Below are 24,773 nucleotides of genomic sequence, written 5' to 3' on the forward strand. Positions count from 1 at the left end.
TCCGATTTCCCTTTTTATTTCCCAAGACTTGTAAGAAGCAGCACCAGGGAGGGGACCTGCCCTCCGGCCCCACCCCGTCATGGGCACAGCCAGCACCTCATACCCTCCTCCTCAGGAAAGGTTGCCATAATATGTGTACATGTGTGTGTGCACACGTGGCAGCTAAAATCTCAGGGGAGGCTGTTCACTGATCCCATGAGTCTTAGCAAAGCAGCTTCACAGAGGCTGTAGGACAAGTGTAGAGAAAGGGCAGCTTCAAACTCTGGTTTCCTCTGGTCCAAGAAGATGGCCCAGCACCACTAGAATAGGCACGGTCTTCAGTAAATAAACAGTTAATAAAAATAAAAATAGTTTCTAAGGGCTGGTTTTTTTTGTTGTTGTTTTAGGGCTTGGTTTTGTTTTGTTTCCCTTTTTGCAAGTCCCTACAAAAATAGAAATCTTAGTATTTATAAATCCACGGCCCTTAGCTCCATGCACAGGATGTAGGCAGAAAGCCACCGGGGGCGTTCCCTTTGCCTTATCAGGCCTCGGTTGCCTGTCCTCCAAGTCTCTGGGGCTCGGGAGTCTATGTGGCCACCTTCGAAGCACTGAGCATCTTCTGCGGGACTGGCAAATTGGTGGCATACTCTCTCTGCAGACGGGCCCGGTAGTAGAAGAGGTAGGAAGGTAGGAGAAATCCCAGGAATGAGAGAATCAGGAGGCCCAGATGCACCTTCAGAGCATGGAGAGAGAAGCAAGGAAAGTGAGCTGGGTGCTGACTGAACACCTCCTTCAGGGACCTGCCTGAGAGAATAGGGCAGACTCTGCCCTCCAGGTCCAGAAGGGAAGAGGCGTGCTCAGACCCAGCAGGGGTGCCGACCACTCCACCAGCACCTGGATGGCCAGCCACCTGGCCAAGGTGCTGAGTGACACCCTGACGTATAGGAAGCCACAGTCAGGCGCCACAACGCAACACTCTCTGGCCCTGGAGGCAGGCTTGTGCCAGCCAGGAGGAACCCACTAGGCTGGCAAGAAGCGGCTCTCTGTCCTGGCCGAAAGAGGCAGAATGGATATATAGCCATCCCGGAGCACTCGGGGCTTGCCACGCCCAGGACTTCAACCTCCGGGAGCTCCTGAGGATCACATCCTACCCCTTGACTCATGAGTGACTTTGGGCAAAGAATCTCAGCTCCGAGCCCCTCCTTCACAGGTCGACTGAGGCAAAGATGAGGGGAAAGAAAACCCGGCATGCTGCGCGGCAACTGCTCAGCAGGCTGCGGAGAGGGTAATATGGCACATTTACTCAGGAGGGGGTGCATGGCCCAGCGTCCCACAGGCTCACCTGAGTAAGAGGAGGGGGACTTGGTGACAACAGTGGGACCTCACGCAGGAGCAGGCACTCTGCCACTCAAAATCCCGAGCCAGCTGGGAGGAGCCTATTTCAAGAGTACTGAGGAGGGTGCCTCCATCTGTCCAGGGTGAACGCACTCCCCAGGACCATGACCAGGCCAGCCCAAGACTCGCCTGGGACCTTATGAAGACACATCAGTGGGAAAAGCTCTTCCAGGACATGCATGAGGGCCAGAGGATGGGATCAGCAGTTCACCTGTCCTGTTCCCTGGAGAAAACTGGCTCACTGGACTATTCACATTGCTCAGCTCTGAGTTCAACAGACAGTCCTTGCCTCCGTGAATACGGTGGAAGGCCATCAAGGAATCCTCCCCGTGTCAGCCATGACATACGTGTACATGTACACAAGCGCAAGCATGAATGCCCTCACACACACTCACTACATATATGCTGAAGTTTTTAAGAGTAAAACAGAATAAAAGCAGACCCTTGGAAGCAGATCAGGACAGGGGCTGATCTAAGGCTGGGAGCCCTTTGGGTTTTAACCCTCTGGGAAGGGTTCTGATGAGCAACCAGCCGGACAGCCCAGGTTAGGAATCTCCATGGCACCCCCTGGCTGACATGCAAAGAGTGAGGGGTTCCAGCACACGCCAACCCCTGCCCCTCCCCCTGGGCCCATGTTGAAGCGGCTCTCACCCAGAAGGGATCTCCGTGCAAGGGTCCCACCATGGCCATGAAGAGCAGCTGCTGCAGCAGAGCAAACACGGCACTGACGAGGGACTGAAGGCCTGTCAGTGTCCCAAAATGGTTGGATGGGAACCTATCCATAGGGACACCTGAAGTCAGAGGCGGGAACCCCTGTGGCCCAGCTCCCATCCTGCTTCCTCCCCAGATATCACCGTGTTAGCCAGACAGAGCATTCCTTGATGAGTGCAGGCTCTGCACTTAGCCTCTGGCTACCCCAGAGCCAGCAGGCTGGGTCCAGTCACCCGCTGTCTGTGTGGTCACTGTCAGTAGCTCAATCTCTCCGTACCCCTGTTCTTCACTAACAGCAGGGTATAGCCAAACCTCACTGGCTCACTTACAGGGTTCTTTCCATAAATATTTACTGGGCTCCTCCTATGTGCAGACGCTGTTCTAAGTGCTCGAGAAAAGCAATGGATCTGTCAGATAGCATGTGGCTGTGGTATAAGTAAGATGAACGCATAGCGTGTTAAGAGCTAAGGAGAAAGATTAAGCAGAGGTGGAAAACTGCATGGAGACCAGGGACTCAAAACTGCCGCTGATGTGGCCAGAGGCAGCCATGCCAGGACAGACAGATGTCCCCTGGAGACAGCGAGAAGGTAAAACCGTAAGCCGCACAGGTATCCGGAGGAAGAATGTCCTAGTGACACCAGCAGGTGTGAAGGCCCTCAGCAGGAAACATGCTGAGGGTCCGTTTGTCTACAAGGTGGCCCATGAGAGTGGAGAGGGGTCCAGTGGTGGTGGCGCACATCTTTAACCCCACTCAGGAGGCAGAGGCAGGAGGATCTGAGTTCAAGGCTGGCCTGGTGTCCAGAGTGAGTTTCAGATGGCCAGGGCTACCCAGAGAGACCATCTCAGAGAGAAAGAGAGTGGGGGAGGGTAGAAGAGGCAGGGAAAGGGAGAGGGGGAGAGGAAAGGAGGAGGGAAGGAACAGGGAGAAGCTGAGCCACTGCAGGTGACACAGATTTGCAATGACCCATACTTGAGATGACCGTGGGCTGGAGTGGGATTGAGGCAGACAAGTTTGGGAAACCAGATGCAGGTCGTGTGAAAGGCAGAGCCAAATGGATTACAGATGCCCTGTGGACAGGGGCTGTCTGCCTGTCATCATCTGCCACAGGACAGGAACAGCCAGGTCCCATGAGCATGTCCCCCTCTGACAATCCACACTGAAGGGATGCCAGGAGGAAGGCTGCTTTAGAAGTCGGGGCCCTTTCCACTCTGGCTAAGCACCCCTAACTATGCGGGCAAAGCTCCAAAAGGCAACTTGGTCCACGTGGCTCACACTGCAGCGTAGAGACCTCCACAGGCCGAATGGAAGAAACCACGAACCATGGTGTGCAGGACAAAAGCCACCAACTGAAACCCAAGAGAGAGACAAAGAGGGTCAGAAGGATCAAGGCAGAGAGAAGAAGGATGCAGGCCTTGCTGGGACATCTATACAGTTCTACCCTGACCCAACCCTCAGCAACATAACCTACGAGGCACGCCTCCTAGAGAACCCAGGAGACCTGGAATAGAGCCGTGCTTCCGGAGAATGCAGGCACTGGCCGAGCGTTCCCATGGGGGGGTTGCAGAGATGGAGCGGGGTGGAGGAGCGGGTACCTGCAGCTGTAGGTTGCTGATGAGGCAGATGATGCCAAAACCCACAAGCAGAAGGTTGGTCAGGGTGAAGGCGTTGATGGCGTTGGTGAGCTTTTGGATCTTACGGGAGCGCAGTCCGCTGACCTTGGTGGTAGCCCCGTCTCTGAAAAGAGCAGGCACTCACTGGCTGCTCTCCGGAACTCCCCGGAAGCTCATGGTACTGTGCCTGGCCCCACCCCATGCTGGTGTGCCTGCAGCTAGCAAAGCAACGAAGGCAGAAAACCATTTCTCCGCCCAGAGAGATGGCTTGAAGTGCTCGCCTTGCAAACAGGAGCAGCTGGGTTCTAACCCCTGAATGGCACACGCACACACAAACACATACATTTTACATGTTCAATGCTAGCACTCAGGAGGCAGAGACGGGTGGCAGTCTGTGAACTCAAGGCCAGCTTGATCCACGTAATGAGTGCTAAAAAGTAAATTTGGGCATAGAGGTATATACTCGTAAACTCAGTGTTGGGGAGGTAGAGACAAGCGAACCCCAGGATCTCACTGGTCAGCCAGTCCAGCCCACCAGACAAGCTTCAGGTCAATGAGAGAACCTATCTCAAACCGAAAGCCAACATGGGCAACACCTGAGGAACAACAGCCAAGGCCGTCCTCCGGCCTCAACACACATGCGCACCTATGCATGCACACACACGTGCAAAAGAGAAAACCATTTCTCCACAGCTGTGCTTCCCTCACCTAACTAGTCAAGCTAGTTAGTCTAGTGTGAATCGACAGACCCATCCTCAGAACGCAGACCCAGGCGTAAGCCTGCAAGTGTCCCAAGCACGTCTCATGCGGATGCCACTCTGGGCACAGCTCAGCGTGACTGCTCAGAAATCTCCCCCGTTCTAGGAATGACCAGTTGAAGAGGAGCCCAGGAATAGGAGCAGTGGGCTGGGTTAAGCCAAGGCTGCCCGTCAATCCTGGGCAGGTGGGCTCGGTAAATGGGCCTTTGGCACATCACGAGCAGATGGTAAAGAGAGAAGGCTGGGGCCCAGAGAACAGAGGGAAGCTGCTGGGTCCATCCTTACCACCTTTTCTCCTGTCACCCTCTCCCACATTCTCAGGCAAATGGATTACAGAGGAGCAAAGAACACCGGAGTCCTGAGCTCAAGGTCCAATTTCAGTCTTTAGCCAACATGGTAACCTCGGGCCTTCGCCTACTACACCAGGCTCACTCCGTGTGACCGCAGGCCGAGAGAAGTGATAGTAGGTTACTAAGACTATATTATAGAAGCCGTGACAGCTTCTGTCCGTACCTCTCCCCTCTCTCACAACTCTGTCAGTAAGCCGTCTGCTGTATCAAAAGTAGCCCTACCTTAATGATCAGTCACACTAGCAAGCCTGGATGCGGCTACCCAACCTGGGCAGCACTCAGATGGCACCGCTATGGCAGGAAGATAGAAAACCACCTTATAACCAGGCGCAGTGGCCACGCCTGTAAGCCCAGCACCCAGGGAGGCAGAGGCAGGAGGACCTCTGTGAGTTCAAGGCCAGCCTGGTCTACAAATCCACAAAGCGAGTCCAGGACAGCCAAGGCTACATGGAGAAACCCTGTCTTGAAAAACAAACAAAAATAAAGGAAGGAAAAAGAAAGAAGACAACCTGTCAGAAGCCTCAGGTCAGAAACCTCCAGGCTGAGGAAGTCCCGACTCCCTACCCTCAGCAGCGGTGCGCAGGTCAAGGTTGTTTGGGGACAGGGCAAAGAATTCCACAGCTACAGACAGCTAATAAACCAACCCCCTCTCCCCAGCCTTAGTGTCGAAACACGGTCTGGGTCCACCCTATAACAAGGGTGAGCCTAATGCCACCGTGTAGCCGAGGCTGGCCTCAAACTCACAGCCACCTTCTGCCCCGGGGGCTGCTTAGACAGCAGGCATACGTCCCCAGGCTCGGACAAGCTTCGGAGTGTACACTCTATGACACTGATTCAGAAGCCTGCTGTGTGGTCTGGTGGTCCAACCCAGGTCTCAGCCAGTCACGGGAGGACCATCATGAACTCAGCCCACAGAGATGCTGCTGGACTCAGAACTGAGCAAAGTGCCTAGCGCAAGCCCCGCCCTCAGCTATAGGCATTCTCACGCCAAACAGCCCGTGCCTTTTCTAGCCCGGTTCCCCATCCGCAAAACAACCAAGGCCCGTGCTTTCTCGCCCGCTTAGGAGAATGAGACGAGAGGCTGCATGCACAAGCACAGAGGAGCTGACAAGGGTTGTTGGGGATGTTCGTGCCATCCCTCGGCCACCTGGCATCTCCAAAGGAAGCTCTCTCCATCGCGGCACCCTCGGCAGGAGCATCCACGCAGTCCTTGATGCGCCAGTCCATGATGTAGCCGATGAGGGGGCAGGTGAGGAGACACAGCAGCTGCATGACTCCAAAGACGGAGGAGTAGGACTCCACTAGGCCGGAACGGAGGTGGGCTCAGAGTGTGGGCAGCTCAGCGGACCCCGCCACCGCCTCCAGCAGAGAAAGGCGGGGCTCCAGCAGACTCCCTTGGGCCCAAATTCTCAGGCCCCCAGGACTAGGAGAATGAATCCCACCCTAGGCATGGGGCACACCAGGGTACACATGGGCCGGGCCTCTGCCTTGCTCTCCTTACCTATCCCTTCCACCATCTGTCTCTGCTCAGTCGTCTCTGTGGCCAGAGGGAGACACAGTGAGTGGATGCCCAGCCAGATGACCCTCTGGTCAACACTCCACCCCGCCCTCCACCCCACACAAGGTTTCCAAAGAGCCTCACCAAATTCCTGGCCACCGGTCACAAAGAACTCCAGTATCTTGTTCATGGCGGCCATGTAGAACATGACCCGCAGCTGGGTCATGCCCATGGTGATGAGGCTCCACAGGAAAATGGGGGAGCACAGGCTCTTTCGAAAAGGGAGAGACTCTGGGGAGACAGTGGGTGGGGGGGTCAAGCCTCCAGAACTTCCATCTCCCAGCTTATAAGGGTCCATGGAACCAAGGGGCTAACTGTCTGACTCTGGAGAGGATCCGGTCTCTTCTGTAACATCCTCCATACACGTTCTCAGGCGGCCTCTAAGTGCTTCCTGTGTTCGTGTGCTGCTTAAGCAAGTAGATGGTTTGCCGGAGCCCACGGGGCTGAAATGGCAGGGGGCCCGGCTCCTATAAGGATGGGCAGTGGGCTAATTACTGTCATGGCTGGACCCATTTTGCTCCATATGAAAAGCTTTCCTGCCTATTGGGCGATCTGGTCCTCATAACTACCCTCCCTGCTGGCTGATGACTGCAGAGATGAGGAAGGCAAAGGGAGGACCAGCAACAATGTCCTGAAATGGAAAGCAGGGCTCAGACTCTCACCTTCTCACTCTGGAGCCCATGCCCCATCCCCACCACGTGTAGCTGAACTTCGGGTGGGCGCATCGCCCCCTGTGGCCAGCAGGGGGCAGAAGTATGCCAGACCTTGGAAGGCCCTGTCTGCAGGCTCTCTGCTTTGGCTGTGCCTGAGGCAACAGCAAGGAGATTGGTTGCGGATGGATGGGAGCGAAGAGCCAGCTGCCTCACAGGTCAGGAAACTTGTCCTCTGCTGGAAGCGCCTCCCATCCTCTTGCAGAGGAATTAGCAGATGACCCCTCAGTCTGAACTCCGCAGATCTCACTGCGCTTGGTTCTCCTCATCACAACGCCCACATAGGGCGCAGTGAAACTCAGGAGGATGAGACTGTGCCCTCCCTGCCCCCAAGGCTAAAAACCACAGCAGACACTCACTCTCGGGGTGCTTCTCTGAGGTGCCAGGGATGTCTGGAGATGAAATAAAGGTGTCAGACCCCTCCTCCAGGCTAGGGGCCTTCTGACTCAGCCGCTGACCCACGACGGTTATGTGGGTATAGAAGCGGTCACTTGTGACCTTGTGGTCCAAGGCTAACCCAATGAGTTTGATCTTCTTCCTGCCAACAGTCAGACCAGAGCCTGTGAGAGCTAGCTGTGCAGGGCCTAACTTCAAGCTCTAGGTACCATCCCAGCCTGCCCAAGTGAGCACCCCTTTATCTAGCACTGCCGTAACAAGCTCCCTTTCGTTGCGTTCCCCTCCATCTCTCTTGCTCAGAGGCTGGCCTAGGCACTTGCTTACACAGATACTCATAAATGAAGGGCAGAGGAGTGTTTTTTCCTTGATCTATTTCCAAGGAAGAGGTAGCATAACAATTTAAGACACTGGCTCAGCCTGGCCCCATCCAAACTTCAACTCACTTCTTTTCAGTGCTAGGACTTTTGTCAAGTCACCGGGCCATTAATGGAGTTAACAGCAGCATCTACATCACACAGCTATTTGGTGGTGAGCACAGCGCAGGGCACACAGTAGACACTTAACGTCAGCTGACTACTACCCTGGGTGCTGGGCTGTGCAATACCCCTTCTGACGCGGCTGAGCTGAAGAGGGGCCGGGAAGCTGGCAATGGCGGTGCCCCACAAGACGCAGTGTGCTAACTTCTTGGCAGCCTCTTGTTTGGGTCCAGGTGACACTTAGCAGTACTTCGTGGGGAGGGGAGGGGAGGGGAGGGGGGGAAGAAAGGTCTCCTGCCGACCTCCCCCTCCAAAGCCAGACAGAATATTCCATTCATAGCAAAAAGCACATGTTGAACCGCCTACTACGTGTGGGCCCACTATTTAAAAAACCACCTGTGAGCAAAAGCAGGGCTGGGGAGTCGGAGACCGTTTGCAAAAATGAATTCCAAATCCAGGTCTAAGGCCAAAGCTGGTTCTGTCATCAAAGCCCTGGCCTCAGCCCTCTACTGCAGGGGTCAGGGGCCGGGATCCGCTTCACACGCCAACCTCCTCTCCCAGCCTCTCACGTGTAATCAACTTCCTCAGGGGCAGGAAAGGCTTCTGCAGGCCAGTTGAGAGCACAGTTCAGAAAGATAAGACAGGCCAGGCCAGACCAAGTGAACATGATGACCATGAAGGATACGCCAGCATCGTAGATCAGCTGTTGGGGAAGGACAGGCCATGGAGGAAGCCAGCTTGCCTGGGCCCCACAAATGCAGAACCCTTGGGGAACTGGGGCCTTCAAGGTCTCCTGCACCCCACTCCTTAGACCCAGTTTGCAGGCAGGGAAAGCAAAGCCAGAAGTTAAAAGGCAGCACGGCTGCCATTCCACCCCTTCCTTCAGCAAAGCCTCACTAAAGGAGTACAAAGTCATTCTTAAAACATGCTGAAGGTGCCCGCCCACCCACCACTCACACACAGGGAAGCTCACTACTACCTCGGAAAGGAATTCCATTTTTTTATCTATGACTCCATAAAAAGTATTATTTTCACACACACACAGAGTTATTTTATATCATGCTCACAAGGGAAATTAACGCAGTGGGTTTAACCTTCCCCTTGCTAGCCCATTTCCTCATGGAGGGGCAAACCCAGCCTGAGCAGCCTTATCTCCTGGCTCCCAGGCACCCACAGGTACACCTGCTGCAGGGGTGTGGGTTAATTCAGCAGGTTTCTAACCCTAGAACAAACAGGCTCCGAACAAACGTGACAGCCTCTTTGATAAGAGGTTGTCTCCAACTGTCCTCCCTGACAGGCTAACTGCGCACTCCGGGTCAACGCTGATGAACGGCGTGCTCCAGCAGAAACACTGCTCGGACCGCTTGACCGGGAAAGAGGCAGAGTCCTCTAGCCCATCCCAGGCTTAACGCTCAGCCCTCCCCTTCCCAGTCCACCACGATGGCCTGACCAGGATCCGCTATGGCATAGATGTGCTTTGTAACCCCAGACCAAGTTATTCAGCCTCTCCATCCCCCATCCAGTTCCTGGGTCAAGGCTGTGACAGCACACGGGACAAGAGCAGTGGCTCCGTGTGTAAGGCTTGCATTTCTACCACGAGGGTAAAGGCAGAATGTGGCAGCCCACACCTGCCACCCGGTGTGGGCTGCGTCATGGAAACAGCAGATCCCGGTGGGCTTACTGGCCTGCCCATCTAGCCAAAACTGCAAGCTCCTTGTTCAGTTAGAAAATAAGGTGGAGCCAGGGTGGTGTGCACACCTCCGATCCCAGCACTTGGCAGGCAGATCTCTGGGAGTTTAAGGACAGCCTGGTCTATAGAGTGAGTTCAGGGCTAACCAGAAAAACCCTGTCTCAAAAGAAAAGAAAAAAAAAAAAAGAGCAAGAGAAAAAGATCCCCAATATCAACCTCTGCTGCCATAAGCAAGGATGAGCCCAACTGCAACACACACACACACACACACACACACACACAAACACAGTGGGGGGGGGGGGACAAGCCAGCCCTCCCCAGACCTGCCAGAAGTTCCATACCTTGATTCCAGGGAAAGTGATGGCAGAAGATGCGTAGGAGCCAATCATGAGTGCCATGAAGGTGGAGCGCAAATTCCCAAACATGTTGGGCAGCTGAGGGAGAAGAGCAACTCCTGTGAGCTGGAGATACCCCATTGCCACCCCTGGCTCCCCTTTCTCAACACTCCATAAGAGAGCTTGGAGGCATTTCCAACGGTGAACTCCAGGAATGGAAGCCCAGGACACCTATAGAAAAGTGCCAAGGTAAATCCACACGGGGGGGGGGGGGTCACTCCAACCCCTCTAACACACTCGCAGTGCGAGTGGGCACTGAAAAGGTGCCAGAAATAACCTTAGAGAGCAATTTTAACTTTGTCTCATCCCAGGATGGCCCGGTGTTCTGTTCATGGATCTTCTTCATTTGGTGACATCTGAAGAAGCCCCTGGAGCAGGTGGTGAGAAACACTGATCTAGGGGCAAGAAGGCTCGAAGAGGGCGGACGCCTGGCACCCACACAATTGTTTATCACTATAGTTCCAGGGGACCTGACAGCCTCTTCTGGCCTCTTCTGACATGCATGCCCACAAACACACTTATGCATAACATAAATAAGTAAACGCCGATGCTGTGAGGGAAAGAATACCCAAGCTCACAGCCTCAAAGACTTCCTCCCCATTCTGGCCCCATCGAGGCTGTATCTATGGATGACCCTGTGACACAGAGGTGACCTTTAACCCTCTCTGTGGCCTGAACACCACCTCAGCCCACAGGTTTGGCTGGACTGGAATAAATCACGGGAGAGACCAGAGAGGTAAGAATGAAACTGAGGTGGCTCTGAGGCGCAAAGCAGGCCCACAGAGCCAACCGGTCATGAATTAGTTGATGATCGTATGATTGCTAGGAGTGAGCCAGGCCCTGAGGGGAAGGGAAGGCAAAGTCCCCCGATACTTCGCTTGCCTTCACCCTCAGTCCCACTGACCTCCAGGGTTAGGAGAAGCCATTGCTGGACAGGACCTTAGATGTGGTACAGAGACTAAAGCCCCTCCAGAGGAGAGGCTCAGTGAAGGGACCTCAGAGCTGAGGAGTAAAATGTTTACACAGAAAAGGGAGCTGTCATTGACCTCAAGGAAATAAGTCAGGGAGGCTAAGTGAACTCCCATCAGAACAGAGACTTTAAGTCTCTAGCGCCTTCCATCGGCCATGCACACAGGAAGGACAGCAGGAAGAACCCCTGAAACCTCAGGGGTGGAAGAGGCGCGGCCTCAGCCTAGCACTGCCCGGAGCTCATCATAGGATGACCCCAGGGGCAGCATATTGGCAGTAGTTCGCTTCCAGGGGCGGTCTGCAGCCGCGAAAGGGCTGGCCAGCAGGGGAGGGCCGCCCAGTGGTGGGGCGGGGCAGGCGCCAGGCCGTGCCATTGGCTGGAGATACAGCCGCTGGAAGCGCGGACTCCACTACGCAGGGCAGGGTCCAGGTCAAGCCTGCTGCCAGCGGGAAGGGGTTGCTGCACAGAGGGGTGGGTCGGAAGGGATCAGCTTCCTTGAAAGTTGTGAAATGTCCCCAGCTGCAGCTAAAGGCAGCTGCTGGGATGAGAAAAGAGGCCAAAACACCCAGTTGGGCCGCATCAGAGATAAACAACCCAAAAAGGCCCAACAGGAAATGTCCCACCCCGCCCCCACCTGGATCCGCTTTTAATCCTTAGACCCTCAGACACATATATGCATATAGAGTAAAACAAACTCACGCAGATGCCTAATAGGTTGAGCCCACGTGGAAGGGTTAGTTTTTGTAGGTCAAAAATAGTCAGCTATTGGCAAATTCGCACGGGTACAACCTCACAAATGCGTTTTCCACTCCAGCCCTTTCACACACTCCCCCACAGTGTGGCAAAGGTCCCCAAGGCGAGGACCACGTCACCCAGTAGAGCTTTCTTCCCAGTCTGTTCCACTGCTGACATGACCTATCAGTTTGCTTGCTCATTGGGTTTTCTGTTCCGCCCCTCCCTAGTCCCCATATGGAAGGGGGGACAGAGTCCTGTTTGTACTGTAGGCGCAGTGCGGGAACAGCGCTCAACTGACACAGGCTCAGTACACACACGCGCACGCACACAGTCTCACCCACGCACAGCTCCGAGCCTGCCCTTGGCTCCCACGTGCATAGTCCCACACACAGGCTCCTGACCTGAGCCACTCATCTCACTTGAGTCTCAAGTTCTTTTTGTGTGTCTGAGTGCATCTGTGTGGGCCGTGTGCTGTGCCCCCAGAGGCCAGAAGAGGGCGCTAGTTTCAATGGGTGCTCGAGCTCTAGATGGTCATGCGCTGTAGGACTTGGGGGCTGGCAAGCTCGCTCTGAAGGAAGAGCAAATGTTCTTAACCGCTGAGCCACCTCTTCAGCCCGCTCTCATTCACTTCTAGCCCCACCCACTCCCAGGTGCCTGGAAGGGCGCCAGGACATTTCCGTCATACTCACGGTAAGTGAGGTAAACGTTAGGCAGATGCCAGCAAACCCATTCAGGGACAGCGCCAGGAATATCAGCGGAGACAGAACTGGGAAGAGAAAGAAGGGCAGCTGAGGGCATCTGTGGAGCCGTGGGAGCCCACAGGCAGGAGCTGAGGTCAATCCACCCACTCTAGAGGAAGCGCATGAGGACAGACGGCTCACCTTCGGTGTCCCGGGAGGCCAAGGCCATGAGCGTGCAGGATGCGGCGAAGGAGGCGCTGTCAGGACACAGAAGAGGGGGCCATGGTGTGCTGGCCTCCCTCCTCTGCACCCTCTCCCCCGCCCTGCTGTGTCTCCCCACACCCCGCCGCCTCACCTGCCCACCAAGCGCAGGGGCCTGGGCCCAAAGCGGTCCATGAGGATCCCCAGAGGCAGCGTGGTGGCGCTCAGCAGGAAGGAGCCGATGGTGAAGCCCAGGTTGAGCATCTTGTCCTGCTGGTCACAGGTTGGCCACTGGCGCTGTTCATCTTGGGTGGTATTGGTCCTGTTCTCAGCTGAGGAGGGGAAAGGGGACTCAGCGCAAGCTACAGACACAGGAAAGCAGCCTGGCCCAGGGGTCCTGCCTGCCAATCCAGGCCTCTGGAAGTAATGTGGAGTCCTGCGTGCTCTGATGAAGGACAGAAATCAGCATCTGGCCTTGGAAGGACTACAGTCTCCACCTGACGCTTCAAGTAGCTCAGTAAAGAAAGCCGGCCTCAAGGTATGTACCACGTTGGAATAGTCCCTGGAGGGCCCCAGCCAGGAACCCCACATCATGAGGCAAAATCGGTGACTGGTTCCCTTAATGTATGCAACAAGAAACACATAAAGGAAGCAGAGAAAGCCTTCTCAATAAATGACATTTTGATAATAGCAGCTAGGACTGTTTAGAATGTAACTGTGTTCCAGGCCCGGCTCTGCACACACCATCTGAGTCACAATAAGGCCCCAGGAGTCCACTAAGAAAACATCCCATCCCCCACATGAAGACACCAGCATGCCACCTTCCAGGGCCCTTCAACTGTGAGTTTGTGAGCTGCGACAAGGTAAAGAGGACAGGGGGTGAAGTCAGAGTGCTTAACTCTGTCACTAAGCCATGAGGTGGCTGCCTCCAAATCGTTTCTGGGAGACTGGTCAAACAGGGTCTCCCTTCCCACTGCCCACCCAACTTGCTTCGGAGTCTTGGCTAGGGAAACTCCCTCCCTCACTCTGTGCCTCAGGCCACTTATCCATTAACAAGGGCAGAGAATGAGCAGCCTCAGCCGGAGGCAGTTTCCAGCCCAGCGGAAAGGGCCGAGGCACATTCCATAGCTGACAATGGGGCTGAACACAGACCCACAGGATCATACCCTGACTGGAAGCTCATGACAGAGAACAAATGGATGATGATTCAAAGAGGGAGGTGTGGGGCTGGAGAGATGGCTCAGTGGTTTAAAGCAGTGCCTGCTCTTCCAGAGGACTCAGGTTCAATTCCCAGCACTGACATGGTGGCTCAAAACTGTCTATAACTAGAACTCTAGTTCTAGGATATCCAATACCCTCAACACAAACATGCAAGCAAAACACCAATGGACATAAAATAAAAAATAATTAATTAATTAAAAAAGAGGCAATGCCTCAAAATAAATAAATTAATAGATAGATAAGCAAAAAGAGAAGTGTGAGGTTTGTAGTGAGTCCTGAATGTAATCCCAACCCTAAGGAGGCTGACACAAGAGGATTGCCCTGAGGTCAGTCTGAGCTATGTGTGAGACTCAGAGAGAGTCATTAACTAAAAATACAAAAGGAGAGAGTTCTGTAAAGAGAACAGAAGAGCACCTGGTGCTGAGAAAGAGGTTGGTTATTCACCCGACTTCAAGTAACCTCCAACTGCCAAAGGACCTACACGTAGGAGAAGGAAATGAGATCTGTGTGTTAACATAAAAAGAACATAAAGACCTATCAGATCATAAGAGCAGGAAAAGAACTGCCCTGGGCAGTCCCAACTACCTGGCAGGCTCGGTGAAGGGCACATGAAGGAAGTAGTCAGGGGTGAGACCACTCGGCCTTTGAGGTTCATGCTATCTTTACAATCAACAGCCATTTCTCCACTGGCTTTGTCCACACAGGTATTCCACACCTGATTACTGAACATTGCTGTACGCCAGCATTGTGTTGGAGCAGTGGGTAAAGAAAGAAACAGAAGACAAGACAGGCCAAAGGCCACGCACAGGTGCCCATGGTTTGCTGGACTGGCGTTAAGTGTCACTTTAAATATAAAAAGTCCAGATTTCTCGTTCACTGAGAACTGGGCATGGTGGCCTGCAGCCATAGTCCCAGCTACTCAGGTGCCTGAGGGAGCAACGTAGTAAAAAGAGAGGAAGAAAGAGAGAGGGGAAGGAGGGAGAGACAGACAGTCAGGAAGATGTAGCTGTTGCTGCTGATGGTGGCCTCCTCTTTTGCCAAGGCTGTCCTTGAACAGGCTTGTGTCAACCTCATCACTCCCAGATGCTGGCTATCTTAACCCTGCCCGTCTGGCCCCGTCCCTTATCATCTGCCTGCCCTTGTATGGTGTTTGAATTTGTAGCCCCTGCATTAGACACTGTCTGCCCTTACATCTTTCATAATCAAATCACAACTTCCCTCCCAAACAATTACACTAGCTTGCTGTTAACACCCACTTTGTACCAGGTTGTTCCAAGCAAAGCTTTCACTTGATCTTTGCAACAGCCCTAGACTCAATACAGCCCTAGACTGGATTACAGACCATGAGACTGCCAGAAGCAAAGGCGCCGAGTCGCCCAGCAGCCTGCAGCAGGCTCCCATTCGCTCAAGGGCCTCTCCAGAGCCACCAGCCAGCCTAGCGTCCCACAGGCCAGCCTGAAAACTTTCCCCAGTCTATTCTAAGCCAGCAAGTGTGTGAATGCTGCTACAGAACCCAGGCAAGAGGATGACTAATGGCCACTCCAGGAACACCTAAGTTCCACTGGCTTCATCCATCAGCTCCCTGTGAGTTCAGTATGCGCAAGCTCCCGAAGCCTGGTCACTGTGGCCAGGACCTGCTTAAAGGACCTGCATCCATGACAGTCACGGCAGAATACATCTTCGGCATCCACTGTCACACACAAATGAGACGTGGGGGATGAGGAAGGGACGTACTCAGGAAGGGAGTGGCCAGCACATGCCCCAGCCCTTGTTTGCTCCTTTTTAGCTTAGACATCTACACACTAAACGGCCCCACACGGAACATTGGCCACACACAGTACACAACCACGCACACTACAGAGCCACACATACTACATGGGCATTCAAAGAGGGGTCAGGCAGTATATGGAAATATATATGAATATTATGTACATGTGTGCATACACATCAAACCCAAGGCTGCACCACACTTTAAATAACAGTGGCTATGGCTCACAGAAATGATAAAATTCCGAAGGTGGCTTGTAGATGGTCCTGTCTGGGGAATGCCGGGAAATGAGATCACGGTTGTGTACCATAGCTACGCTGCTAAAATTCTAAGGCCTTGTCCCACCTTTGACCTGGAACACCTGGACCTGAGGATGGGCTGGTCCCATCCATGCAAAATTTAAAATGATTCCATATTCTTTGTCTCCTAATCCATGCTTGCTTTCTCAAATACCTTCTTGCTGGTGGCAAAACCCCTCAGGACTAAGTTTCTGTCTGATAAAGTCTTGTCCATGACACCAGAGATTGTCATGTTGGAGCCAAGTCTTGTGCTCAGAGATAAGAAGTCTGAAGGAAGGCCTGGTGCTAAATGGAGTAACAGGAGCGGTCCCCACAGAGCGAGACCCCACCCAGACAGTCCCACAGCCTGAGAAAGGAAAAGGCCTGAGAGGTCTGACGCCTAAAAAGAATCAGAGTCCAAGTCCATGCAATTATCACTTCAGGAAGGGCCAGTTTCCAGACCCTGTGGACAGCAGGGCACGGCAGCCTCACCCTCACGGCTAAAGATAACTACATCGACTGTGGACTCCTCCTTCTCCTCAGTTAAGGAAAGCCACCAAGAGTAGGCGTGTGACCAGAATCCCTCCTTAGAGGCCCAGAGACCATCTCATGAAGCTACGAAGGTGAAGTCTAGATTGCTTTAGAGACCCCAAGATGTTGGAGATGCCATAGCCATGGGATGTTTGCCAAGGAGCTGCTGACAGGGAGAGGAAGCAGCCCAGGAGAGGTGTGCTGCAGTCAAGAGTCTGAAGGAGTGGGAGAGCTGACATGAAGCAACAGGATGGGAAGTTCCCCTTGCTCAGCTCTAGTCTTGCTTTGGTCCAATATTTCCTCACTATGCCTCTTTCTTCCCTTTTGGAATGGTAATGTATATCCTGTGCCATTGTACATTAAAGTATGTGATTTACTTTTGATTTTACAGGGGTTACAGTCAACAGATTGCCTCAGAAGAGCCTTTTTTAAAGAAAAGTGTTGAGACTGTTATTGACTGAAGTTGACTACATTTTCTATCATAATCTGACTATAGGCCTAGGGGATGGGTGTGGGGTGTGTGTGTGCTGGTTTGAATGAGAACTGCGTTTGAAAGTTTGGTTCCAAGTTGGTTGAACTACTCAGGAAGGATTAGGAGGCGAGTCACTGGGGGCGGGCTTTGAGGTTTCCAAAGCCCATGCCAGACTCCGTCTAAATTTCTCTGCCCCTGTTTGTAGATTAGATGTACGCTCTCAGCTGCTGCTCCAGGGCCGTGGCTGCCTGCCGGCTGCCATGCTCCCTGCCATGAGGGCCATGAATTCATCCTCTTAAACTGTAAGCAAGGCCCCAGTTACACGCTTGCTCATATAAGTCGCCTCAATTATGGTGTCTCTTCACAACAAGACAGTATCTAAGACAGCTGGTCCGCTGCAGAGCAGTCCTCAGCCGTTAGGGATTGGGACACTCAGGCTTTCCCCCTGAGGCTTAGTAACAAAGTTCTTTGGTCGGAACTGAAGCAAAGCCTTACTTCGAGCCTCTTCACACACCTCCAAGTGCTGGGGACGGAGCTTCTCACTGGTTAGGGAAACGCTGCGACCCTCAGCAGCAGTCCTTGCTCCCCTCCTCACCAGACGGTGACCTTTGGCACATTGCTCAACATCTCCTTAGCTGCGGGGTTGTCTCCCCTCAAAATGGGATTATAATAATACTGATATCACAGGTTTATAATGAGCTCTAAAGACCCAACAAATAGTAAACATTTGACAATGTTTGCATTGTTTTGCTGTTTTGTTAGTGTGTCATCAGTTGAGCTAGGCCTGGCTAAATTTTGAGTTACACTCCCCATTAGCTTCCACATAGGGGAAAGAGCCTGAAACAAACAATATGACCAACAAACCTCAAAGCCTGTACTACTGTCAACTCAGTAATAGCCTTCCCATTTGCTGAGCTCTTCAACTGTTTCTTAAGCAGCATCATTTGAGAATTGCATTGCTCTGTGACAGGACAACAACAGTATCCAGATGGAGACAGAAAATCACAATCAATCAGAATGCAGAAAACAAGTGACCATGTGGTGGCTGGCCCCAGCTATCCATCTACCACACAACTCCTGCACCTGAGGCTCAGGAGTCATGATGGAAGAGAAAGGAGCTTGCCGGGAGACTGCCTCTCTGAGAAATGTCAGGGAATTCTCATAAAGAATGAGACACCAGGAAGCAGAAAGGACTGTTTGTGATCAGACGGCACAAACAAGACAGAACAGGAAACATCATCCTATCCATCCGCCTGCAAGGCCCCTTAAACAAGGGGGCGGGGAGAGGTGCTGTGCGCTGTTTTCCCAAAGTGCACAAATATGTTCTGTGGAAAAGGACAAGAGTTCGCTTAGCTTACCACTAGTGATCACAAATAGCCAGACTCTACCACACATCAGTTCTGTCCCTCACAAGATCAAGGCTCTAAACATTAGGAGCCCAAACCACAGAGCTAGGAAAACACGGGTGAACTTGGTCTGCAGCCAAGTGGGGGGGGGGGGCACCTTTAATCCCAGGCAGAGGCAAACTGACCTCTAGGTTCAAAGCCAGCCTGGTTTACAGAGTTCCAAAAGAGCCAGGGCTACACAGAGAGATCCTGTCTCAAACACACACACATACACAAACACACACAGATGTAAATTTTTGTGACCTTAAATTTGGCCAACAGTTTCTTAAACATAATGGAGTAGCAGAACGAAAAAAAGAAAAGAAAGAAAGAAAAGAAAGAAAACATAGGCAAATAGGATCTTTATCAACATTAAAAAAGGATACACACCAGGAAAAAAAAAAACTGTCTAAAAGACTTAGATCTGGTGTATAAAGAACTCCTCTGCATCAGTAATGAAAAGCCAGAACTAGGAGTTAGCTCAGTGATGACTGAACATATGCTTAGCAGCATAGGGCCCAGGATCCAATCTCCAAATAAACAAACAAGCAACTAACACAACTTAAAAGTGGAAGAAGTAGCTGACTAGATGTTATTCTGGAGACCATGCCAATAAAAACCCATGAAAAACATTCAACCTCAGTATGCCAATTAAAAAGACAATCGGCAACCAATGCTGAGGATGTGGCAAAGCTGGAATCCTGCAGGCCCTGCTGGGAAGAATTTAAAAGTGGGAGTCATTCTGGAAAACACTAAGGTTAGCTTCATGACCCAGCAAGTCCCCTCCAAAATAGATCCATAAACTCAGGAGTGTTATCCTCACCAAACCAGACGCCCATCAGCTGATGAAGAAAATGTAGCCAGTCTACAGAATGGTACTCTGCTATAAAACAAGAAACGAGGCTGAACCTAGAAAACATTATGCTAAGTAAAAGAAACCAGCCACAAAAGACCAGATTATATTTATAGAACACGTTCTAAATAGGTATAGCTCGTATTTGTCACAGCCAGCCTGAACAGAAAGCAGACAAGTGATTGCCTAGAGAGAACAAGGGGAGCTGGTGCTCAGCACAGGGTTACTTTTGGGGATAAAATAAATGCTCTGAAATTTGTGGGGATGACTATGCTGTATATATATGGGATGTATGTATGTATGTATGTATGTATGTATGTATGTATGTCTCAGGCCCTTAAAAGTTTTGGGGTGATAGAAATGTTATAAATTTTGGCTGTTGTGATATTATTGGGGTGTATATACTTGTCAAACATCACCACAATGCACAAGGTAAGTTAATTCTTTGTGGAACTCTGCCTCCAGGTGCGGAAGGCAGGAAGAAGCCCCGGGTGGGCTCCAGCAGATCAAGGCCCCAGGCAACAAAGGGAACACGCAGGGGAATTGGAGTCTTGTGCCTGAGCATCCCTACGCTCCTACTTGGTCTTCTCAGCTATCCTGGAATGCCTATTATTCCATCTTATGGGATCCCCCTGCCTTCCTGGACCTCATCTCCAGCCCCAGGCCTCTGAGACTGGAGTCAGGCTCTCGGGCAGGGAGGCCATATTTGGGTAGAACCCTTTGCGGCCTTAGAGATAACCTCGGCAGGGGTAGGGCAGCCCCACAGTGTAGCTGCTGCTGCAGCAAATAAGGATAGATAGCAAGACGGCCTCACCTCCGTCCTCAAGGAAACGGTCTTGTTTTTTCCACACTCAGAGCACACACTGTGAGGCAGGGGACTGACCGGCAGAGCGTGTGTTCAGTGCTGTTGAGTCACAGCCATCCCACGGACAGATATTACTCCTGTTCCTAGGTAACGGATGCTCAATTTGTAAGGAACCCACTGGTTAAATGAGGTAGAGGCTGGGATCCCTGCTGGCTGCCTTTCCCTGTGTGCTCCCCAACATGGATGTGAAAGAGACCCTAAATGCACCCCACACAGAGCCTTCATGGAGCAAAGCACTCTCCTTTCCAGAAAAAGAACTATCCACCAAGTCCCAGCCACCACGTGAGGGGCTCCCTGGACAGAGGTGGACAGACAGGCTGCCTTTGGCTGCAGTAACACTCTCAAGAGTTTAGGATACTCATACCAGGTTTGGATCCGTTTACACAAGGCCAAGGTGACGGCCAAGGAGAGCAGAGACGAACCCTCCAGAAAGGCCCGTTCTGGAGGGAACACGGCTGCTAACTGCGTAGAAATGGCTGATTTGCAGAACTGCAGACTCCAAGGTCTCGAAAAGGACAAGAGCGCATGGCCTTCACTTTCACACTCCGGTCTGTGCGGCTCTGCTTGATCTCAGTAAGGACTCCCGTGTGCTGGCGATGCAGGTCAGCGCTGCACGCGGTGGGCGCAGAACTTCTAAGAGTCTACATCAGACTCCAGACTGAACATTGTCACGAGCAGTCAGTCTCGGGCTATGAATGCCTAGTCGTACACCTGGATTCAGGAACCACTGAATCAAAGGATGCTAAAAGAGCGGACACATGCAAAGTGAGGCTGTCCAATTCCCAACTGCCCAGTGTTCCAGTCGTGGGCAGCCCTGCTTTGTCTCCGCCTGACCACCTGTCCTTGTTTTCCAACTTCCTCCCTCCTCCTTCTCCCGCCCCTCGTGGTCCTCACCTCCCACCCTTCGCTGATATACCTGGGCACAGGCTGGAATAGAAGCCTTCTTTCTTGAGCATGATCAGCAGGGAGGCCCAGCCCAGGAGCACCGCGGAGAAGAAGAGGTTTTCCAGCACAGCTGTGCAAGCCATCCACCAGCGCCTTCCATACGCCTGCTTCAGTGTGGGGGCCATCGTGGCCAAGACTCTGCAGAGAAACAGAGCGCTGAGAGAAGGTCTTCCTAGCGGCCCTTGAGAAGGGTACTCCATCACGATGGCTCCTGAGACCCCTGAAGCCAACCCGAGAGGGAGCCTTCATGGAGGCCCCATAGCGCTGCTTTGGAGCTGGCTCCGCTCGCTCTGGCAGTGCCAGGGGCGAACGCGCCACTGGCCCGCAGAGCACTATCAGGAACTAGAAAGGTCTGGTCTGAGCGAAGCAACTTCCTGGCGCGCTGCCGGCCTTGCCTACCCAGGCCAGGGCGCACGGAGCCCGCTCCTGGAGCCAAACCCCAAGTTCCCAAAGTCTCCCAAAGCTACCAAAGGGCGGACCGTGCTCTCTAGCCACCGCTGGCTCACGGCTGGCCGGCCTCTTGCGCCAGATCGGACTCTCAGAAGCGGGCAGGAGGCGGAAAGGGAAGTCTGGGGCTAGCCAGAGACCCTCTATTCTTGTTACGCCTTTCATTCTACTCCTCTCCGGAGCCCGGGTAGGAAAACTCCTCCCGCTCGCCGAGGCCGGCGGCGCTCACGTCCCTCCTTGTCTCCTGGGCCAATCCCACAGCTGCCACGTGGAGGGAGACCCTGGGCGGGCCCGGTGGCACCCCGCGCGCCCCTCGCCCCGCCGCGCGCGCCTGGGGACGCGCCAACCTCAGTCCCGAGGAGAAGGCTCGGGCTCCAGCAGGAAGTCGGGTGCCTGTAGACTTTATAAGGACAGACTTTATAGGGCAGCGGATGGGGTGGCCGGCGGGCGGGTGTGTTTACCAGGGGGATGAAGAAATTCGAGCTCTCCAGGGCGCAGTAGCCACAGCCAGCCGTGGAGGCGATCTGACGCGGGGACACGGAGCGAGACCCGAGGGGACAGACAGAAAAGCAAGCAAGAAAGACGAAGGGGTAGGAGACACTAGCCCCTTCTCTGGTCGGGGTGGCTCGGCCCCTCATGTGTAAAATGGGGCTTTCGATTCAGGGATCCCAGAGGTCCCTTCCCACGGCGACAGCCGTGGCTCTAAACAAACAGGGTGGACGAGAAGAGAATGGAGGGGTCGGGCAGAGGCGACAATGTGCCCGGGGACTCAGGTAACGGTCGCTCCGTGGGGACCTGTAAGTGTGGTTGGGCGACTCTGAGCGGCGGTAGCTGCTCACCTGCTCACCTGTCCCCAGCGAACTTGCCCCCCGCAGCTCTTGACACCCGGGGTAACACAGAGCCTTCGCGGCGGTTCCACACTCCGGCTCTCCGGAGACCCAGGATCTCAATCCCAATTCGCATCCACGCGGGGCTCTTTCCCGCCAGAGCCAGCGGGGCTCGGAGCTTCGGCTCCACCGCCCGCCGGTCTCACCTCGTCTGCGCCCTCGGAAGAAGCGGAGGATCTGGGGTCCGGGTGCCACAGGTCCGGGAAGCATGGACTACGCGATCAGCTGAGTTGATAGCTGTATTTACAGGCGTTGGGAGCAGCGCCCCAAGGTGGGGGCGGGGGTTCCCGTCCCTTCCCCACCCCTTAGGTCGAGTTTCAGGCACACGTGACTGGCCTGTTGGTCCCTAGACACTCTGCTTACCCAGTACGCCCCGGGCGCCTGCACTTCCTCTCTCGACCCCCACCTTCTCTGTTGACCGTCTGAACTACGGTTTGACAGCATTCTCTGCATCTTTGTTCAAAACAAGCGAAGACTCGGCTGGTGTTGGGCTGGGTGCTGGAAAGGCTTGGGTGGGGTTTTGAACTGTGAGGTCGAAAAGGAGTGTTTTCTGAGAGTCAGAACTCTTCTGCAGCTTATATGCTCCAATTAAGAGTTGAGTTTTGAAAACCGATTAACTGCTTTACCTCGGGCAACTTAACCTTTCAAAGTGTCAGTTCCCTTCTCGGTAGATTTGGATAGCAGTAGAATGGGCCTGCCTGCCAAGAGGAATTAGAGTTAGGGTGCAGCTGTGATGCCGGGTACACTTGAGAGGGCGAGCAGTATAAGGGCTCATTGTTGAGGCTGTTATCATTTCCGAAGGACTCAGATGGATCAGGTGCTTCTAGTCCCTAAAGGATTGATCTTTTGGTAAACCGTTCAGCCCACCTGGACTCAGTCTCCTCATTTACAAAACAGGGAAGGTATTCAGTACTTATTTGGACAATGGTGCAGATTAAGGAAATAATTATGCTAAAGGAAAATAAGGATGTGGGTTAATTCGGGACATTAAGAATGAAAAGGAGCGACTGGAAGTGGTAGTGTGTCTTTAATCCCAGCACTCAGGAGTTCAAGTCTGCAGAGTGAGTTTTAGGACAGCCGGGGCTGGACACAGAGAGACTTTGCCTCAAAAATAAATAACTAGATAAGTGAAACAGTGGGGCTGATAAAGTGCCGAGCTTCCAGGTTCCATCGGAAGTAAAGCACAAACTGGGGTTGGTGGTGCATGTCTATAATTCTGACATGGGGAGGCAAAGGCAAAGGGATCAGAAGTTCAAGGTCATCTTCAAACTGCAAGTTAGAGGCCAGCCTGGGCTAGGTGAAATCCCGTCTCAAAATAAAGAGAGCTGCTGGTGGTGTTACAGAGCTCTGAAGGAACATGATACAGGGCAGAGTTCCACAGAGGCACCAATGAGGAGCTCCTGGCTGCCTGAGCAGCTCCGCTCCATACCAAGAAAGGCGATGACATTGCCAAGTGGCTATGATATGATCAGACTTTCCAAAACAAAAGTTGTTAAGTGTGCGGTCCATCGCAGTGTGCTCCCGGCCCCACGAGCTCTCGCAGACAGCAAGCAAGGGCTGCAGCGAGAGCACAGTGATTGCAGGTTGTCACTGTTCTGCTGTTTTCATTCCGGCGAGCCAGGTGAAGGAACAGCAAAGCAAAATCTTGGCAGTGGAAAGGCACAGGGAGTTCTCTGGCAAAAGTACGTGTGTCAGCCTTTGATGGGTTTACGTCTTAAAATGCCTCGCTGGCTTCAGAGTAGGGAGTGTGGCTGGTAAAGCTCGTGCATTAGTTTGTGTTCCATTCTCGAGAGACAACACAGACACACAAATACATACATACACACACACACACACACACGATACACATATATATACATACACACATATATACATACATACACATATACATACACACACTCCACATATATATACATATACAAACACACATATACATACACACATATACCTACACACATATATACATACACACATATATATACATACACACATATATATACATACACACATATATATACATACACACATATACATATAAACATACATATACATACACACATATATATACATACACACATATACATACACACACTCCACATATATATACATATACATACACACATATACATACACACATATATACATACATACACACACTACACATATATATACATATACAAACACACATATACATACACACATATACCTACACACATATATACATACACACATATATATACATACATATATATACATACACACATATATATACATACACACATATACATATAAACATACATATACATACACACACTACACATACATATATACATACACACATATATACATGCATACACTACACATATATACATATATACATACAAGCACACATATATACATACACATATACATACACACACTACACACACACATTTTATATATATATAAATATATACATGCACACACACACACACACACATATATATATATATATATATATATATAT

At 52.4% G+C, this 24,773-nt stretch overlaps 2 protein-coding genes across 6 annotated transcripts in view; one reads left to right on the top strand and one right to left on the bottom strand.

Moving 5' to 3' along the window:
- On the bottom strand, window positions 1-22,665 carry Slc43a1 (solute carrier family 43 member 1). 5 transcript variants are annotated; one of them, XM_055600313.1, is made up of 15 exons: window positions 22,228-22,663; window positions 20,905-21,071; window positions 12,770-12,947; window positions 12,616-12,671; window positions 12,424-12,500; window positions 9,976-10,068; window positions 8,514-8,647; window positions 7,432-7,610; window positions 6,447-6,593; window positions 6,306-6,341; window positions 5,952-6,105; window positions 3,679-3,820; window positions 3,359-3,432; window positions 2,026-2,149; window positions 1-712 (listed from the first exon to the last, which is right to left on the bottom strand). In XM_055600313.1, exons 1-15 carry the CDS (start codon window positions 22,341-22,343, stop codon window positions 566-568), a joined length of 1,824 nt encoding a protein of 607 aa, XP_055456288.1. In that variant the 5' UTR covers window positions 22,344-22,663; the 3' UTR covers window positions 1-565. The 5 variants fall into 5 exon arrangements, with proteins under 5 accessions (XP_055456288.1, XP_055456290.1, XP_055456287.1 ...); XM_055600315.1 differs by having other exon boundaries at window positions 637-2,149; window positions 22,414-22,665; XM_055600312.1 differs by having other exon boundaries at window positions 637-2,149; window positions 22,228-22,665.
- Window positions 21,925-24,773, top strand: part of Smtnl1 (smoothelin like 1) — a 27,778-nt gene continuing 24,929 nt past the window's right edge. Inside the window, exon 1 of the mRNA XM_055600317.1 lies at window positions 21,925-21,970. The gene's annotated coding sequence lies outside the window, so the exon portion shown is untranslated. The remainder of the gene's footprint in view (window positions 21,971-24,773) is intronic.

The sequence above is a fragment of the Psammomys obesus genome, unplaced genomic scaffold (assembly GCF_907164565.1).
Source record: "Psammomys obesus unplaced genomic scaffold, mPsaObe1.curated_primary_1811, whole genome shotgun sequence".
Taxonomy (NCBI): domain Eukaryota; kingdom Metazoa; phylum Chordata; class Mammalia; order Rodentia; family Muridae; genus Psammomys; species Psammomys obesus.

Excerpts from the sequence above, each read along its gene's own strand:
- Slc43a1 (XM_055600312.1), bottom strand. The coding sequence starts at position 22,343 with ATGCGAATTGGGATTGAGATCCTGGGTCTCCGGAGAGCCGGAGTGTGG. Across the intron at positions 21,072-22,227 it reads GGCAAGTTCGCTGGGGACAG|AGTCTTGGCCACGATGGCCC; the intron begins GTGAGCAGGTGA and ends GTTTCTCTGCAG. Across the intron at positions 12,501-12,615 it reads GGCCTCCCGGGACACCGAAG|TTCTGTCTCCGCTGATATTC; the intron begins GTGAGCCGTCTG and ends TTCTCTTCCCAG.